Here is an 18,149-nt window from a genome sequence, read left to right on the forward strand (position 1 = left end):
GAGGGAGGGAGAGAGAGAGAGAGAGAGAGAGAGAGAGAGAGAGAGAGAGAAAAGTGTGTGCTTGCGTCTCTGTGTGCGTGTGTGTTTTTAGATTCATGAAAATAGATCTCACGAAGAATATCTCATAGAACAAGTTTAAGAAGGATTTCTTTTAAATAACACACACAAAAAACACTTAAAATTTTAGATGGTATACTCTCGATAGCATAAACATCAAAGATTAGTACAAGTGAATTTGTTCTGACATTTTATACGTCTCTACGGCTTACGAGCAACGATGAACCACGATGTTCGGAAGACCGTGATTACCATATACGCACGCACACTTCAACGACTCTTTTAACGTGGTCCTTACGTCGAATCATTCATGCCAATCGACCCTAATAACTAATGGTTATCGTCTAATAACGCAATATGCCGTGTTTCACATTCTATGTGTGCGTGCGTGTGTATGCGCGTAACTTCGAATATACTATACCTGTTTCCCTTTCAATTCATACGATTTAAATATTTGACGCCGATGAAATTACTTTTCGACAAAGTTCCTCTTTTCACAAAAAATCTTCTTTTTTTTAGTTGTATTTCTTAAACCACGAAAAGACATCTGTCATAATTATTTAAAACAATATCATGCAAAATCATAAGACAAATTTCTTTCAAGATTACCGATAGATCATAAACATTTTTCTTGATCAACAACAAAGATAATACGAATAATGAAAGTGTTAATCGTTCGGAAAAAGTCGATGTTTCTTCTTCTCTTACCCGATAAAATGATATTTCACTTTTATTCCATTTGCGATTGCATTTGAATGTGAAATGTGAATTTGACTTTGATACGAGCATGCAGAGACATCTGGTATAGATCTTTTTAAGGCAAGTACGCGAGAATAGTAGGCTTTTATCATTGCTATTAATGCCGCAAACTTGATTGCACATATTGTATTTTCATTATATTTTTTAGTCGATATATGTATTTAATTTTATAACATTTTTAACAAATGCTCCCCTTCCCATCGATTCTACATATATTCTATGGCAATGCATATATATGTACAGACAGATGCATATAGCTGAAATTTTCATGCAATTGACTACTCTAATTTATATATAAATGTTGGCACACACGTGTTTATACGATTTATAACATTTATAATTCGAAAAGTTGTACACACAGAGTGCTAACAGATTGATACATCCCGAGCGAGATTAAGCAAAAGTACAATAGTAATAGTAACGATATAACATAATAATTCCCATAAAAATTTATTCCAATTTACATATATATTTTATATAAATTATAGTTTGCAAAAAATACTATATTTTGCTTGATTTAGTTCTTTTTCGTTTTTTTGTGTTTCTTTTTACTAATATTTGAATTTTCTGTCAGGATTTTGTCACTTTTTCTTTTTTCTATTGCATTTACTAAGTTTCCCTTCACGGTAGAAACAGATTGTTCAACGACTTGTGGCGTTATCGGAGGGACGCTGAAACCTGGAATCTGTAATTACATAGAACATACGAAAAATGAGTAAAATTTGGTGACTAATGTAGTAAATATACTTTTAATCCTTTTCTATGGTATTTACCTCTGGCTTTACAAGCTTGAAAATCAATTTCTCGTGTTGAATGTTAGATCTGTCTAAACTTAACTGCACTACAATAAGATCAAATGTACGAAATGTGATATTTCCGTATGATTGAGAATGATCCTCTCGATTATATGTAAAAGTAACTGATCCTGTTTTATTTAAATACACTGTGCCTTCTAAACCATATTTCGGAACGAGTACTTGCAGGGCATTTTTTCGTACAAAAAGAATATATCCTTCTTCGTCTTTGACTTTCTCTCGAAAAAACAACTAAATGACATAAATACTTAACATGTGCGTGTGCTTACTTTTTAAGTAAATAACATGAGTAAATTACAAAAGAGATAATAATATATAAATACATGTATATTCAATGCAATCGATGCTCGACTAGCATACTGTGCCATCCTATGTCGATAGTTCAAATTAAGACATAATGCGTGGTTTTGCTGTTTATCCAATAACTCTGGACAAGTAACATCTGCTCCGATACATATTGCTAAGAGACGATGCACGATAATATCCGCATATCTACGAATAAATTGAATCAAATTGACAAATTCAAATTGGATGCAATGGCATACACGTTATTAATAGATTTGGTGAATTAAGCTGTATATACGAAATTTGGTATGTACTTGGACCTGCCTATACCAAAAGATGAAAAATGGATGGAAAATATATTAAATGTATAGAAACATTTCTACTAAAATTAATGTATTTCTTTGAATAATCATTACCTGCGGATAGGCGATGTGAAGTGTGTATATATTGGGGTAGCTAATCCATAATGATAGAATTCATTTTGTTGATGCATTCCACTAATGAAATATACTGCTTGCATCAAACATCTTGTTGTCAAAATTCTCAACATAATATTGAAATAAGGATTGTCTTCTTTTTCAGCTTTATCTAGCGATTCAGCTAGTTCTTTTCCACTGTTTGTATTTATTACGAAGCCCTATTAAAACATATACATAAAAATTTATACTTGTATACGTACATCTTTCTTTTCTCTTCACTATCTTACCTGATTTTTTCCAGCTTTAATCAATGATTCAAAATTTTTTTGTGGTGGTTCCGGATGCCTTCTCAGCATTGCACATTCTGGAAATTCTGTAATAATTTTTTCTGCTACTGAAACGTTTGCAAGTAACATGAATTCTTCGATCATAAAGTTTGTGTCTCTCAAATGTTTAACTTGCACGTCGATCGGTTCATGAGTTTCATTATCTTCTTGCAAATAGATCTCAGGTGATGCCAAGGTCAAAGCCCTGCAAATAAATATATATCATCAAGGCTTGAAAAATGTAGTAATATACTTATGCATGTTCGAGGGGGAGAGGCAAGTAATAATATTTTCTCGTACCCCTTGTCCGTTCGTTTCTTCTTCAATTTTTTTGCAAAATTATTTAAATTTCTTAATGACTTGGCAAGTACATCGTTTTGATTAACGTCATCGATTTTTATTTGAGCTTCTTCATAGGTCATAGCACGACGTGAACGAATCACGGACTTACAAAATCTAGTATTTATGATATTTGCATCGGAGTTCATCTCCCATATACAAGAAAAAGTTAATCTATCTTCGTTCTCTCTCAGGGAGCACAAATTGTTACTTAATAGTTCTGCAAATAATGCGATATATTTTATTTTCATAATAATACTTGTTAAAAAATTAGATAAAGTAAATTACACATTTCCTACCTGGTATCATAGAAATCCTTTTATCAAGAAGATATACCGTAGTACCTCTTAAAGCAGCTTCTTTATCCAAAGCTGTTCCAGGCTTAATAAAATGGGATACATCTGCAATGTGAACACCAACTTCGTAATTACCATTTGGTAATAATCTACAGTGTAAAGCATCATCAATATCGGTACACTTTGGTGGATCTACGGAACAAATATCTAAATGCCTAAGATCCTCCCTTTCTGCGATAACCTGAATATTGTGAAAACCTGTTATAAGAAAATTCACCGCAAAACAATGTAATTATTTTAAAACCAATTATATTTACATTTTCTGGTATACTCCATGGCATTTTAGGAAGGAAACTAAGTACTGCATCGGAAAATCGGCTGTGCGGAACATCGTATTCTAAAAGTAATACTTCGTTTTCCGTTTCTTTATCTCCAATGTTACCTAAAGCTCGTACAAAATGACCCAATGGATATCTGGAATTTCTTGGCCATGAATCTATGGCTACTATAATTCTTTGTTTGCTTAATAATTCGGATTGCCTAGTTTCTATTCTAACTTTAGGAATTTTTCTCTCAGCAGGTACAAAAAGATGTTTTACATTCTGAATGATATAACAAAAGATAAGTATAAAATGTAATTAAAATTATAACGATATGAGAATTTATCAATATACGGATTATATATTTACTCCTTGAATAATACTTGGTTGTAAGATACCACAATATTGCCTCCATTTTCTTCTAATGATACCCACTATTTTCCCTGTTGGAATTCTTTCACTTTCTTTTACAATACATGAATTATTTAATTCTTTTTCATCATTTAATATATCTGCTATATCCGTTTCGTCTTCATCTTGTAATACAATGTCACTGGGAGTTGACCATTGATCTTCTGGAAAAAGTTCTATCGCAACTATGTCACCGTCAATGGCTCTGTTAAGACCCATTCTACCTTGCACCAATATCTAATACGATTCAAAAGCGTGATAACAGATATGTACTTGACTATGTATTTGTATAATATTAGTTAGTTAAAATTTCTTACCGGTTTTTCTATTCCATCTACGTTCACGCTTCCTTCCAAAAAATTTTCTTTGGACACTGAAAATGTCCCTTGGAAAAATTTTTCATTTTTAATACCATTATGTAATTCTGATGGCGATAAATGACATGGGAAAAATTCCTGTCCCTCTGTTTCCAATATAAAATTTCTTTTAGATAACTTATCTAGTAAGAAACTTGAGTTTTCCAATGACTTAATATATTCTTCCACTACGTAAATTATATTATCATTTTTCAATATTATTCTTTATAATTTACAGTTATTTGCATTTCAATATAAAGTATATTATCTCTATATGTATCTTACTTGAACAGACAGGAATGTTTTCTTGTACAGCTTTTTTTTTATTTTCCAGATCATCTGTTAATAAGACAATAAGAATTTTTTGTCCATCAATATTTAAATGTTTATTGTACCAATTTGTTGCAACCCGTATAGCTCTATCATTACGATCATTTATGTTTTCGCCTGGTACTCTTTCCACGTAAGTTTCTCTTAAAAAATACATCATTAATTAATTGTGACATAATCGTAATATAAAATTTTTGTGTTTAATATAATTGACCTACTTGTGATGTTCGTTTACAAAAATATAAAACTTTCTTTTAACATCAGCAATGATTTCTTTTAATCTTTTATAAACAGTTGGACTTTTATGTCGTACTTCTTCCAAAACAGTTTGTAAAATAATAACATTGTAAAAGACATTTTCTGACAATATATCAATCTATAAAAATATATATATATAACAATATTATAAAACTATATCGATATTATGAGATTGTAGATATATTTTAAGATTCGTGATAAAAGTTGGCCCTAGGATAGTCTGGATTAGGATTCCAGCTCAAGTTTTTAGCTTTCTAGATAATGGTCTGCACCGTCAAAGTCCGTCTATTCCCTTAGACTCACGAATGTCTATTATTAAAAATGTAGGCGCTGGATCCCATAATATTACTACTAAGAGACAAGACAAAAAAAATTCGACAAATTACAGACTGCTTACTTGATCTAAAATGATATTGGTATCCAACAACAAATAATACGACGATGAAAATAATGTGCTTTTTGCACTGGAATCTTCATCATCTAGAATGCATTCTCGATTTTTCTGTTTGCAATGATTTGTAAGATATTTTGAATTCTGTTTGCAAATCTTTGAACCACACCAAATATCATCCCGCAAGTAGTGTTCTCTAACAGTCTGAATAATAAAAAGAATAAAATTTATAGTCACATGAAGAAGCATAAATTAGTAATAGTTCTTTAAATATTAATTATACCTTATAAATATTTCCACCTTTAGTCTTCCTAAAAAAGACCTTTGTCGCCAACATTTTTGTAACTATATTAAATATTTTATTAATATATAATTAATTCTATCTATAAAAATAAAGTAATGTTTAATTTCGATAAACTTTTTCAGGTTACAGAGATATATGTATATATATTAGTTACATTAACCGTCAGAAGACGTCGCCACATGAAAAACTTTCTACGCATGCGCAACAAAAACGATATATTACCAATAATAAAGCTAAAGATATTTATTCAGAGAATTTTGTATATAATAAATATATACATATGTATTAAAACAAGATATATCACACTTGTATCAATATCTTTATTTATTGTTACGCGTAAGGTTTACTAATAATAGTACTGCAGCAAATATGGAATATAATGCAAGATTTTAATACTTTGAAAAAAGTTTCATTTCAGTAATATACGAAATGTATTTGTATAAATAAGTCTCTCTTTCTTATATATATTTATTTTATAAATATATCAATGCCCAATGATTACCAATTGTATGATCTATATCTTCAAAGGAGAGAGAAAGTGTGTGAGAGAGAGAGAGAGAGAGAGAGAGAGAGAGAGAGAGAGAGAGAGAGAAAGGGTCCATTTGTAGTTTACAATATTACAAAAACTCAAATATTATAGTCACTGCAACAAAATATCATGGAAAAAATATTTTATACAACATTTCATCGCACTGATAGACAACTTTTTAATAATTTTATGAATTTCGTATGCCAAGAGCTTGTTCTAACTCAGCTCGTTTTTGTTGGACTTTAGTATAAAAGTAACGACAGACAGCTTCTTGTGCCCAAGGTTGATAGTAAAATTCAGCTCTGCGTTCTTCCTCTGGATTTCCAACAACATCAGTCATTGTTTTTAAATCTCTTGTTTGTGATATAATCCATTTGTTAATAAATTGTTGAGGATCCTTTGCAAAGCTTAAGAAAAATTCACGATTTGTTTTTAATTGATTAATTGTTTCAACAGTTTCGTGTATCTTGTTGTCTAGACTTTGTATCTCCTGTTGACTTGCAGTTGATAATAGAAAATTATTCATCTGCGTTTTTAACGTATCATCGACTTCGACTTCTATATCATAACATGCAGTTTGCTTTGTTTCTGTGCCTGTATCAAAATCAATAAATGTAATTAGCAACTAAACAGTCTATGTATGTGGATTATATAATTGTTGACGAACTATGCGTTTAACTGCATATACCTTCTACGCTAATGACATGATTAATCACAATGGGGTCAGGTGGATGCAATAATGGATTTAATCTTTGTGGTATTTCAGCAAATTTCATTCTGGGACAAGCAAAGATTTGTTCCAAATATTTGTCACAATTTATAAATTCACGTTCATGACTGTCTTGAAGTTTGTGAGTTTTTATATACTGCCAAAGTGCTGAAATAATAACAGGTCGAGTTTGTGTATGCACACCTAATAATCGTGCAAGTCGTGAATCTAATTTGAACTGCAACAAAAAATGTGAAAAGTTCACATTATAATATGCACATTGTAATATTTAAAATATTTCTTCGAAATATATATATATATATATATATATATATATATATATATATAAACGAAAAACTAATATATATAATACCTGTAAAGGCTGATAATCAAGAAGTAGAAGAATAGTACAACGAACATTTTTGTCTCCTGGTCTTTTTACTTGAAATCCATCAGTTTCTTGTGTAGTTAATGTACGATGCCATTCAACTAAGTGATTATCTGGTCCATATAAATCTTTATCTAATTCAATAACTAGGCTTTTAAAAAAGGATGAAAATTTTCTCTTCACCTATCGCAATGTACATGTAAGAAAAATATTATTACTAACGGGAATAAAAGATTTAAGATATAAATAATGTGTAAAAATTCTTTATACTTTATTTATAATATGTAAATATTCTATATACTATACCTTATTAGGATCATTTTTTGTATCGTCTAATAATCTGCCTTCAACTCTTAGTTCCCAAGAAGCAACCGAACCCTCCTCTCCCTCTGCTGCTTCTTTGGCTGGATAAAATGTATTGGAAATAAAAATACGTAACTTTCGTTTCTGTTTCATTGGACGTTTCAAGGCTTCTTGTATATCAAGACGTTTACGCATTATAGTTGCATCTAACTTTCTTTCAAATGCAAGTAAATCCATATAAGCTTGGGATTCTGGTACCAAATCTCGTACTTTTTGAGGTAATATCTTGTCAGCAAGTTTCTTTTTCTTCTTGGATGTGGAATGTGAAAAGTCACTGTTCCAAAAATACCTATATAAGTTTTTGTAAAAATTACAGATTCAAGGATCAATGTGTGTACAAATTTGTTGGCAGCATGAGGATGACATGTATGGTTCCTGATTTTCCAGATAGAAGCGATATAAATCATGTATGAGTAAACGAGTGTGCGATATATACACACATGACATACACACCTGCGCGCGCGCGCACACACACATACATACACATATACACAGAGTTATATAAAAGTATAGTTTGTAGAAAATAAATGAGAGAGTCTATATTAAAAATGATATGCGTTACATACGGTTTTTGCTGCGACAAAGGTATTCTTTGATCAGCACTCCTTTTACCAACAGGAGGCGTTGGCATTGGACCTTGACGCATATTAGTATATGGCTGATTAGGTCTCATTATTCCTCCTGGTCCTGGTGCTGCATTGCTCATTTGTGGAGGAGGTGTAAATCCAGATCTTTGTTGCATCTATATAAAAAGTTAAGAAACGATCTATGTCTGTTATTTAATAATATAAAATAAGAATAAATTAATAATTTAAACTTACTGGAAAATTTGGTCCTGAATATTGGCGTAGATTTGGTGGTACAGAAGAAGGAGGATACCGTTGCGGAGGAGGACCATTGTTTCCTGTATTTGGAACAGGAAATCTTTGCGCCATATTTTTTTATCTATTCTGTATTCAAAATAAAATATACGTTTATTGAGTTAATTATACTATTATTCAGTTCAAAAACGTTTGTATATCATAAAGCATATAAATGCAATATTGTAAATCAAAGTAAACACTTTTTAACTTTCTTATGACATATACATACATGTTTCTTTGAAATATTAAATCTATATTCGAAAAAAGAAAGAAAATGCTTAACGTATTAGAAAATGCTAAACGAATACGCATAGATTAAAAACATAACCTGAATTTAATTTTAATATTTTTCTAAATTAAATGTGAAGAACTACTCACAACACAAGTTATACAAATTCTTTGATTTAATACTCTTGAGAGATGTTAGATTAAAACGTTACAAATAGACGCAACCAGTAGTAAGAATAAATCATAAAAATACGTCAAAAAAGTGATACAAACTAACAAACATTGAAAAAAATCTCCATATTAAAACATTATAGGTAAAATATGTATATACATACATACATACATATATACACATTTACGATACGCGTGTCTCTCTCTCTCTAGACACACACACACACACGCACGCGCGCACACACACACACACACACACGCACGCACGCACGCACGCGTATATTAAGCGATTTTTCAAATGTTTATATCTATAAAGATCAATTTAAACAATTTAAAACGTACAAAATAAAATAGCACGATCTCAGTTATAAGCAATAAGAAATAGCAGGGACTTCGTAACGCCAATAGGAAACTTCCATATTAAATTCTAAGATGTTCCGAGACATTGCCTTTGTCGCCACCTAGCTAGTATTCCATTTTTATTTTATCTATGATGGAATGAAATATTCAATGTACGACTTATTTTGTTTATTCCATAGCGAAGTTGTAATACAATTTTATAAGATTTTATAGATGTAAAGATTTCATTTATGAAAAGTCGTTTATGCCACATTATTTGTTGTTAAATATTTTTGAAACATTCTATAACAACGCCATGTTTATTTTATTTGACTAGATTCGAGATTATCAAATATGAAGCTTTGACTACTTTATATTCGGACCATCAGGTGACGCGGAGGTAACTTTAAAGCTCGATTTAGTTCTGTTACTTCACGTATGGAAAATCTGTATACGTGCTTCTTAAACTGTTTAAATAAATATATAACGATTTTTAAAGAATTAAATAGACTAGATTATTATAAATAATTATTATGAAATTAAATAATTTTACGGGTAATTACCGTTTACATAGGAGGTAGATGAAAGACAATTTGTGTTTTAAATTCATGCTTTATGTTAAAATTATAGAAGTCTTTCTATTCTTAAAAATTTCAACAATGTATCACTGCGCCATCTAACTTTACATCTATATTTTTATACTTAAAGTACAGTGCATTCCAATTTTGAACGTATCGTACCGTGTACCTCCATATTGTCCCTATAAATGTTCCAATCATTAAGTTCTCGAACTATAATTTCTATCTATTTCTCATTTCCTACAGTTTCGACATTTTTATCATAAATTTTCATACATATAAACTAATATTACGAATGTTTTGAAACGATAACATTACTACGAGACATTATTTTCTTTTAAATAAAAAATATCGTCGAAGTACACTTATAAAGTGATTAAATAAAAAAACATATCGCGGCAAAACGTAACTTCCGTTAATAAGTTAAAGAATGATGAAATGACGTAGACATCTTTTGTGCCGTAACTCGTGTCAATAGATCTCGTAATGTACGCGAGCGTAAGCGTACCTGAGCCATAAGATAAAGGGTAGAGTTCCTCTTAGTGATAAAGTAATCAGTCATGTTTTTCTATTGTGCAGTAATCTCATTAATAATAAACGGCGAATAGCAATCAAAATTAATATTGCCTTTTGTCGTTTTTTTTTTTTTTTTTTTTTATAATATTGCGCTTTTGTGATTTTTTACTTGAAGAATTCGGTGAAGAAACGGTGCACTACATATTTTCCACAAAATGGTGCGTTGATTTACTCATTATTTACAAATAGTTTTCTTTCAAAAGGAATGTTTCCTTTACTCACATTTTATGTTTCTATTATTCATATTTTATATTTGTAGATGCAATTTATGTTATTGTTCAGTCGTCAAGGGAAGTTACGCTTGCAAAAGTGGTATGTTGCACATCCAGATAAATTGAAGAAGAAGATCACGAGAGAATTAATTACTACAATACTTGCGAGAAAACCAAAAATGTCAAGCTTTTTAGAGTGGAAAGATGTTAAAGTTGTTTACAAAAGGTGCTTGATTTATTAAGACTTTTTATTTGGTTCTTGTATTTTTAAAACATTGTGACATTTGGAAAAAAGAAAAAAAGAAGAAGAATAATAATAATTATATAATAATAACGCAATTGTATTTTGTTTTAGATACGCAAGTTTGTATTTCTGTTGTGCGATTGAGCAGAATGACAATGAATTGCTTACTTTAGAAATTATACATCGTTATGTCGAGTTACTGGATAAATATTTTGGCAGTGTAAGTATAAATCGTTGTATTTTTTTTTCTTTCTTTGTTTCTTTCCTTCTTTTCTTTTATAGGTATGAGTGCTTTTTATTTTTTTTTGTTTCATATAAAGATCCAAGCGTACATCTATTTATTTCTATATATATATATTTTGTTTAGGTATGCGAGTTGGATATAATCTTTAATTATGAAAAAGCATATTTTATATTGGACGAATTACTAGTTGGCGGAGAAATACAGGAAACAAGCAAGAAGAACGTGTTGAAAGCCATTGCAGCTCAGGATTTACTACAGGAGGTTAGTTATGGAGATGTACCCATTGAATTGTAACGTTTCTTCTTTGACACTCTGTTCATGTGTCTGTTCCTTCTTAAACATTCTACATTGATCATTTAAACGTGTATTATGTCTAGAAATATGTTAAAAGTTTAGTCAATTGGATTTATATACTAGTTATTAGTCTCATTCAAGCATGCATAATAGACCTTATCTTTACTACTTTTGCACTTTTAAATGATCCATGGATATTATTCTTATTATCGGTAGTTATTGTCTAATGTCTCTAACAGAAGTAATATGCAATTTTCAAATGATAGAAAAAAAAGATTTCTATAAGAAATACTACTAAATGTGTGATGCAAATTATGTGGTTTGCATGTTTATTATCTTTTTCTTGTTGATACAGTAATTTGGTATATATGTATATTTTTGATATAACACTTTTAGATATATAACAACTATATATTTTCAATATCCATTCCATTTGGAAGTATACTGCATTATTTAAATTTCTTTAAATAATTTTATAATAATTGTAGCATAAAATAATAGTGACATTTTTGATATGCACTGGATTTATAACTTCAAATAATATTTAGGAGCATACATATCCTCGTAACATCTTTTCTGGCATCGTTATAAAAGATAATCAATCTTCTTCATTTGTTGTAGTAATCTTCAAAAATATTTTTTGTGCATATCTATGCTTTTGAAATTTATATCTTGTTTTGTACAAGTAATTAATTGTTTCATTCGACAAGCATAAAAGATGGATCAATTAGCTGTGTAGAGCATTTTAACTTGCAGTTTCAGTACAAATAACTTGGTAAAAATTTATATTTATGGGTTAAATTTTTAATTGACATTATTATTATTCTTCTTATTATTCTTATTCTTCTTCTTCTTCTTCTTCTTCTTCTTCTTCTTCTTCTTATTATTATTATTATTATTATTATTATTGTTATTATTATTATTTATGTTTTTGTAGTATTTGGTACATAATATTTTTTTATTTTTATTAATCACAAATTTCTTATGAAATGATAATATTCTTTGCATTCTCTGGCTATGTATGTATGTTTTATTTTCACGTAATTTATGTGATCGGTTTAAATGGAAGGATATTTTGAGTATTATATTAAATTCCTCATCCTATTTTATATATTCATAAGTATAGAAATATATTTTAAGAATATTTCGTGGATGAGAAGTTGATCGAGTAAAATATTGAGCATTAAATATTTTAACAGCTAATCCTGCGTGCATAGATTGCTTAATGTGTTTGTTAATTTATTATTTTAAGTGGGCTTATAGCGTGATATATAATTATTTATGACAATACTATATGTATATTATGTATACGGTAGCATCTCCATGGTAGGAAACTCCTTACTGCATGATGATTTTTTAAACATATATTTTTTAAATACGGTTTTTATCTATAGAAGATTCTAAACAAGTTATGATACACCAAGACCAATGAGAGACGCTCTGTTGTTAACATAAACTAATTATTTAATAGTAACCTACACACAGAAATTATGTTTATAATTTATATTTAATGTGCCATGTAAATGATGTACATACTTAATGAAATATAATGAAGCATATATTAAAGGTGATATATAAATAATAGAAATAGTAAGGAAAATTGCATAATATACAGTGTATTGTATCTAGTCAATTTGATCTATCATGATTTAGAAAACATAATCTTGTATTAGCATCATATATAGATTATTAATTTATTTCATATTACAGGAAATTGGTTGATCTTGGTTAATCTTAGAATATTAAAAAATGATATTTTTTAATTTTTTTTTTCTCTAGTTTGCTATGGTCTGATAAAATTGTATTGCTTTGTTGCAATGATAAATTTAATATCATATTTGATATTATTTTATTGATATTTCATTATTATACTCAAAGTAATGATCGTTAACAAGCAATAGCATGCTTCCTTTGTTACAATATACATTACAGTATTGCCATAATATTAAGAGTGATTTTGTATACTGCTATATTAGCTCCTATTAATTTTTTATAATATATAATATTTTGTAATAATTATTATTTCATGTTAATAACAGAAGTCTTTAATGAAAAAATTATATGTTGTTATTGTTTAGATTTATGGCAGTATTGTGACAAGTATGAAAATTATTGCTATGGATATGCTGCTAATTGTACATATTTTGTTGACAATATGTATTATGGAAATTTTAATAAACAATGAATTTTTGTTGTTCTTATTGTTCAGTATCTATGTGCGCGTGCGTGCGTGCGTGCGTGCGTACGTGCGTACGTGCGTACGTGTGTTCGTGTATGTATGCATTCTTATTGTATTTTAATAATAAATTCATTAACTTTTATATGAGATGATAGAAATTATATTAACAACTCTTTATAAATCATTCATAAACTCTTTACCTTTTTCAATGAAAATGTTTTATTCGCAATTTGCTTTTATTTGCTTGTAACCTTATATGATGCTAATGCCATAAACACTATTTTAAAATAGAATAAACATTTATTTTAAAAGTATAGAGGGGCATTATGTTCTGAGTATATCTATTACTATCGTTATTAGGATTGTTAATTTATAATAATATTATAACAAAAGTTTTTATGTACCCTCTGTTAATCGATACTTTCAAAGACTGTTAATATTAGTTGATATTATAATTATTTATAAAAATGAATAAACATGGCACTGGTATAAATGTAAACATTGTAAATGCATTATATAATGGTATGTTAAGAAAGAAAGTATAACAAAGAATTATCAAGATGTAAGAAAAAAAAGGATCATTTATTTTGGTTGTAATATCAGGATTGATTTGAAGTAATTTTCCATTATTTGTATTAAAAATATCTGTATGTATGTAAGATATTTATATATTTATATATTACGAGAAAAAATATTTTTTATAATGTTGTGCAAGTGAAAGTAAAAAGTGTTAAAACATTAATTGACACAAGAATAAGTGAGACTAGTTAGCATTTGTTTGTTTGTGGAAGGATGAAGCTGTGGAAGGTGCTCTGCGGGAGATAGGGCTTTTATAGGTGCTGCATTCTTGTATATTCTACGCGCCCAAAATGAACAACCCAGATGAACAACTACATCAAAAAACTCATCTTGAGAACAATGTCATCGTGCGCATCATCATATGTGTCAACTTTATCTCATAAGAGATTTTTAATATATATTAATCTCTTACTCACTGTTCAGCTCTCTTCTTCAAATTTTAAAAAGTAATATCATATTTTTGTACGAATAGATCGTGCAGTATGAAAATTGGAAAGTGGTACAAAGTAATATATGTCGGAACATACAAATTTTATATTCTATAATCAGAATTTTTTCACTTGTATCTCATAGTTATTGAGTAGATTTTAATGATCTATAACTGTGGCAATAATATCTCATACGTATTTATAAGAACATAAGGATTTTTTGAACAGAATCTGTATTCATGTACTTTATATGTATGTCAAGAGGAACTGTTTATTAATTTTGGTGATATATCTACAGAAGAAGAAAAAAAAAGAATATATGTGTGTATATATGCGTATGATGGATGTGTGTGTGTGCGCGCGCGCGCACACACACACACACACCTTCAATATTAAATAAGTGCAATTTGGAATCGTCTTTATATGTATATGTGCATAAACGTATAGTATAAGCAATAACATCAACTTTCAATGTGAAACTAGAACATCGAATGTATTTGTAATAAACCCATTATTAATATATAGCGTTAAGTAATGTTCAGACAAATCGCGTTTCACCTTTTTAACGAATTGTGATTTGGAAATTTTTTCGAATGTTGAAGTAAAAAATAAAAAAGTATATTCAGTATATATTTTAACATATGTGTTCTCAGTCCAATGGTGGTTTGTGATGTATAGAGTTTTGTTAATTAACAAAATTAATAATAATATATGTGAGGTGCCCTATAGCATGCTAAAAAAAATATATTAAATAAAGCTTAAAAATCTAGATGCTGTATATAAACGTGCGCTATGTGCAATTTTATTGATAAAAAATAATACAAATAATTACTTGATTATATGAAAAGGGTTCAGTTCATCATTTGAAGCTGCATCAAGAAGATAACTTAAGTCAAAGTAGGTACGTGCTTGCTTACTCATATATATATATATATATGTATATTATATATATTTTGTGATTATTGTATTATATAAATTTTATAATAGAAAGCAGCATCAAAGTAATTGATCCCTATTCATATATCACATAAAAGTACTTCTAACTTCGGTTTTGTAAAACTATTCACATTGCATATGTTTCAGGAGGAAACCCCACAAGGATTTTTCGAAGATCACGGATTGGGATAATATTTTTCCAAAAGTTCTATTTTCTTTCCAATTCTTTCCAATTGGCAAGACATAGTAGGAATTTTCTGTCATTCCAGGACATTGATTGCATTGTATGTGTAAGCTACTATTTTACTTAAACTATTAAGAATCAATAACGCAAAAAAATCTCCTAAGAACGTTATTTTCATGTTCTCCTAGTAAACGTTATTTTCATTATATACAATATTAAAGTTATTAACAACTTCTGTCAAGAGATATGTTATTCTACTATTGAAAACTTTTCAAAGATTTAATTAAGTTAAAGATTAGCGTAATATGCGTGTTACGCTAAGTCACCAGTCAGTATTTCTAAATTAGGTACACTGTCGTTTTACAACTAGCAATGTTACATATCAAGTAAACAAAGGAAGACTTGGCAATGAATTATTTTACTTATATTCATTATCATAATTTTTCAAGCTGTTTACATTTTATTTCCATACCGATCTAATGACTGATGCATCATTCGTAAAATGTACTTACAAATAATTATTATTATATCGTTTATAATTAATTAATGATTGCATTTAGATAGACTGCTCTGTTGGACCTTGGGTGCATAATTATATTTAGTTAGCCCGTGTAAACGTGTATATAAATATAATATAAAAGTTATACAGATTCTTTTTTCTCGACAATTTAGAAGTATACTGTTGGTGATCGCATAGACGAATTTATATTTAAGACTATTGTTATCGAATACATAGTGAATCACAATTAAATTTTCAGATATTTGTTAATTATATGTTTCAATATATACTTCAAGTAGATTTATCATGTTTTATCGTTGTATCATGTTATAATTTTCTTCTTGAGAATATAATGTTCTCATTAATCTATCTAACAAAAAGGAAGGAAAATGATATGTGACTATCTAACTAATTGATGCTAGTTATCTACAAGGGGCACATAAAAAGTATATGATTATCAAAGATTGCTTCAAATTAAACTGTTTGTAGGGTACAGGTAACTCCTGCTATACGAATTCTTATTTTACGAAAATATGATATATCTAAAAAATCCATATTTTATTCGACATTATTATTAGTATTGTCAACGATGGAGAAAAATTAATTGTGAGGGGTAGAAGAGATATTTGTTACATTGCATTTGCGGAAAGTTTACAATTTTTTTTTTTTTTTTTTTTTTTTTTTATTAAAGAGGAATGGATTGGGCCGATAATTAATTCGTAAAAAAGGGAGCTATCTGTATATTGAAGTTATTCTTCGATTTAACAATGACAATAATGATACATACGCACGCGCGCGCGCGCGAGCACACAGACGCACACACACGCACCCGCGCGCGCACACGCAAATATACATATACTCAAGTATTATCTCACAGTATTTAGATAAACGATTATGTAACATATCGTTTGGATAAATGATAGCTATCAGTTGTCTGATTTTCTTCATTAAACGCAGTTAATTATAACGTAGAGTTACGTAACAGGACTGCGAATTAAAAAGTGCAAACTGATTAGAACCATCGCTGAAATGAAAGAAATTCGAATAACTGTACAATTTGTATAATTGCTTTGTAGCAAATATTCGTAAATGGCTCCTTTAAGCCATTTAACTCGTCGAAATCTTGATCGTTACACGCCTATTTTGTGAAAATGTTTTCACGAATTATAATCGTGTCATCAAAAAGAATAAGGGAAAAATTGATCGTATAATATCAAAGGAGAGTATGATATGAAAGTTAGAAGAAAGATACGATAGAGAATGTAATTTATATTATTTTGATTTAATCTCGTAAGATTTCAACTTTAAAATCTACTTCAAACGCAGATATTTTTCGTTGCAGTGTAATCAAAAATAGGTCAGAAAATATTTTATATCCTACGTTATCTATCATCGACTGCACACGTTTATAAAGAAATATGCAAATTGATAGGATAACATTTACCGATGTTAAAATTGAAATATGTATGTATTTTATGTTAAGAGTAGAAAAGTATATGTCACATTGACAAACGATGCTTTGTGCTCCGTCCATAATAAAGGAAACAAATATATGAACAAATATATCCTATCGCCTATTATCACCTCTTAGATCATGACGCGTCTTCATTTACGGATCGACGCGAACGTTTTATCGCGATGGATCTACAGATCGTCAACTCCGTCCTATTCCTTTGCTCATTTTATCCTTTTGCGTATCAAATGTCATTTTGGCGGCATCGAGATAGATCGTTCAAGAGGTCGTTTAAGTAGTATAATTTATGCTTCGTCCGACAATATAACGCTCGTCAGGAACGTCCAACTTTTTAGCGTGCATACGTGTCTGCGCCTATTGGTTCGTACAAATGAATAGAACGTTAGAGACGTGCAAAAAGTATGTGGGACGAAGATAGTCAAGGATGGGAAACATTTCTCTCTACAATTCTCACTGGTTCCGTTAT

General features: G+C 29.4%; 4 protein-coding genes across 8 annotated transcripts in view; 1 reads left to right on the plus strand and 3 right to left on the minus strand.

Moving 5' to 3' along the window:
- The window catches only part of LOC122638204 (neprilysin-4-like), a 6,998-nt gene extending 6,199 nt beyond the window's left edge, over window positions 1–799 (minus strand). Inside the window, exon 1 of the mRNA XM_043831031.1 lies at window positions 479–799. The gene's annotated coding sequence lies outside the window, so the exon portion shown is untranslated. The remainder of the gene's footprint in view (window positions 1–478) is intronic.
- A 519-nt stretch (window positions 800–1,318) lies between these two features.
- On the minus strand, window positions 1,319–5,835 carry LOC122638205 (exosome complex exonuclease RRP44). Its single transcript, XM_043831036.1, has 14 exons — window positions 5,646–5,835; window positions 5,369–5,566; window positions 4,932–5,089; window positions 4,669–4,856; window positions 4,345–4,571; window positions 3,986–4,264; window positions 3,614–3,898; window positions 3,300–3,537; window positions 2,962–3,220; window positions 2,623–2,866; window positions 2,333–2,553; window positions 1,955–2,123; window positions 1,590–1,862; window positions 1,319–1,501 (listed from the first exon to the last, which is right to left on the minus strand). The coding sequence occupies exons 1-14, from the start codon at window positions 5,697–5,699 to the stop codon at window positions 1,334–1,336; spliced, it is 2,961 nt and encodes a 986-aa protein (XP_043686971.1). The 5' UTR covers window positions 5,700–5,835; the 3' UTR covers window positions 1,319–1,333.
- A 131-nt stretch (window positions 5,836–5,966) lies between these two features.
- Window positions 5,967–9,838, minus strand: LOC122638208 (brahma-associated protein of 60 kDa). Of its 4 annotated transcripts, none has more exons than XM_043831044.1 (7): window positions 9,820–9,838; window positions 8,477–8,605; window positions 8,222–8,397; window positions 7,599–7,944; window positions 7,278–7,475; window positions 6,884–7,142; window positions 5,967–6,789 (listed from the first exon to the last, which is right to left on the minus strand). In XM_043831044.1, the coding sequence occupies exons 2-7, from the start codon at window positions 8,588–8,590 to the stop codon at window positions 6,383–6,385; spliced, it is 1,500 nt and encodes a 499-aa protein (XP_043686979.1). In that variant the 5' UTR covers window positions 8,591–8,605; window positions 9,820–9,838; the 3' UTR covers window positions 5,967–6,382. The 4 variants fall into 4 exon arrangements, with proteins under 4 accessions (XP_043686979.1, XP_043686978.1, XP_043686980.1 ...); XM_043831043.1 differs by lacking the exon at window positions 9,820–9,838 and adding an exon at window positions 9,260–9,521; XM_043831045.1 differs by lacking the exon at window positions 9,820–9,838 and adding an exon at window positions 8,897–9,058 and having other exon boundaries at window positions 7,599–7,929.
- A 183-nt stretch (window positions 9,839–10,021) lies between these two features.
- LOC122638212 (AP-1 complex subunit sigma-2) lies at window positions 10,022–17,772 on the plus strand. 2 transcript variants are annotated; one of them, XM_043831063.1, is made up of 5 exons: window positions 10,022–10,568; window positions 10,670–10,848; window positions 10,978–11,086; window positions 11,234–11,371; window positions 14,375–14,935. In XM_043831063.1, the coding sequence occupies exons 1-5, from the start codon at window positions 10,566–10,568 to the stop codon at window positions 14,417–14,419; spliced, it is 474 nt and encodes a 157-aa protein (XP_043686998.1). In that variant the 5' UTR covers window positions 10,022–10,565; the 3' UTR covers window positions 14,420–14,935. The 2 variants fall into 2 exon arrangements, with proteins under 2 accessions (XP_043686998.1, XP_043686997.1); XM_043831062.1 differs by lacking the exon at window positions 14,375–14,935 and adding an exon at window positions 15,674–17,772 and having other exon boundaries at window positions 10,024–10,568.
- The last annotated feature ends 377 nt before the right edge of the window (window positions 17,773–18,149 follow it).

The sequence above is a fragment of the Vespula pensylvanica genome, chromosome 2 (assembly GCF_014466175.1).
Source record: "Vespula pensylvanica isolate Volc-1 chromosome 2, ASM1446617v1, whole genome shotgun sequence".
Taxonomy (NCBI): domain Eukaryota; kingdom Metazoa; phylum Arthropoda; class Insecta; order Hymenoptera; family Vespidae; genus Vespula; species Vespula pensylvanica.

Bases quoted from the DNA above. Each gene is read 5' to 3' on its own strand.
- LOC122638205 (XM_043831036.1), bottom strand. From the start codon at position 5,699: ATGTTGGCGACAAAGGTCTTTTTTAGGAAGACTAAAGGTGGAAATATT. The intron at 2,867-2,961 runs GTACGAGAAAAT...ATTTATTTGCAG, and splicing joins AAGAAACGAACGGACAAGGG to GGCTTTGACCTTGGCATCAC. The intron at 1,502-1,589 runs GTAAATACCATA...ATGTAATTACAG, and splicing joins TCAAGCTTGTAAAGCCAGAG to ATTCCAGGTTTCAGCGTCCC.
- LOC122638212 (XM_043831063.1), top strand. The intron at 10,849-10,977 runs GTGCTTGATTTA...ATTTTGTTTTAG, and splicing joins GTTAAAGTTGTTTACAAAAG to ATACGCAAGTTTGTATTTCT. The intron at 11,372-14,374 runs GTTAGTTATGGA...TGTTTGTGGAAG, and splicing joins CTCAGGATTTACTACAGGAG to GATGAAGCTGTGGAAGGTGC.
- LOC122638208 (XM_043831044.1), bottom strand. From the start codon at position 8,590: ATGGCGCAAAGATTTCCTGTTCCAAATACAGGAAACAATGGTCCTCCT. The intron at 7,945-8,221 runs GTATGTAACGCA...AAACTTATATAG, and splicing joins CCTTTGTCGCAGCAAAAACC to GTATTTTTGGAACAGTGACT. The intron at 7,143-7,277 runs GTATTATATATA...TTTTTGTTGCAG, and splicing joins TTGATTATCAGCCTTTACAG to TTCAAATTAGATTCACGACT.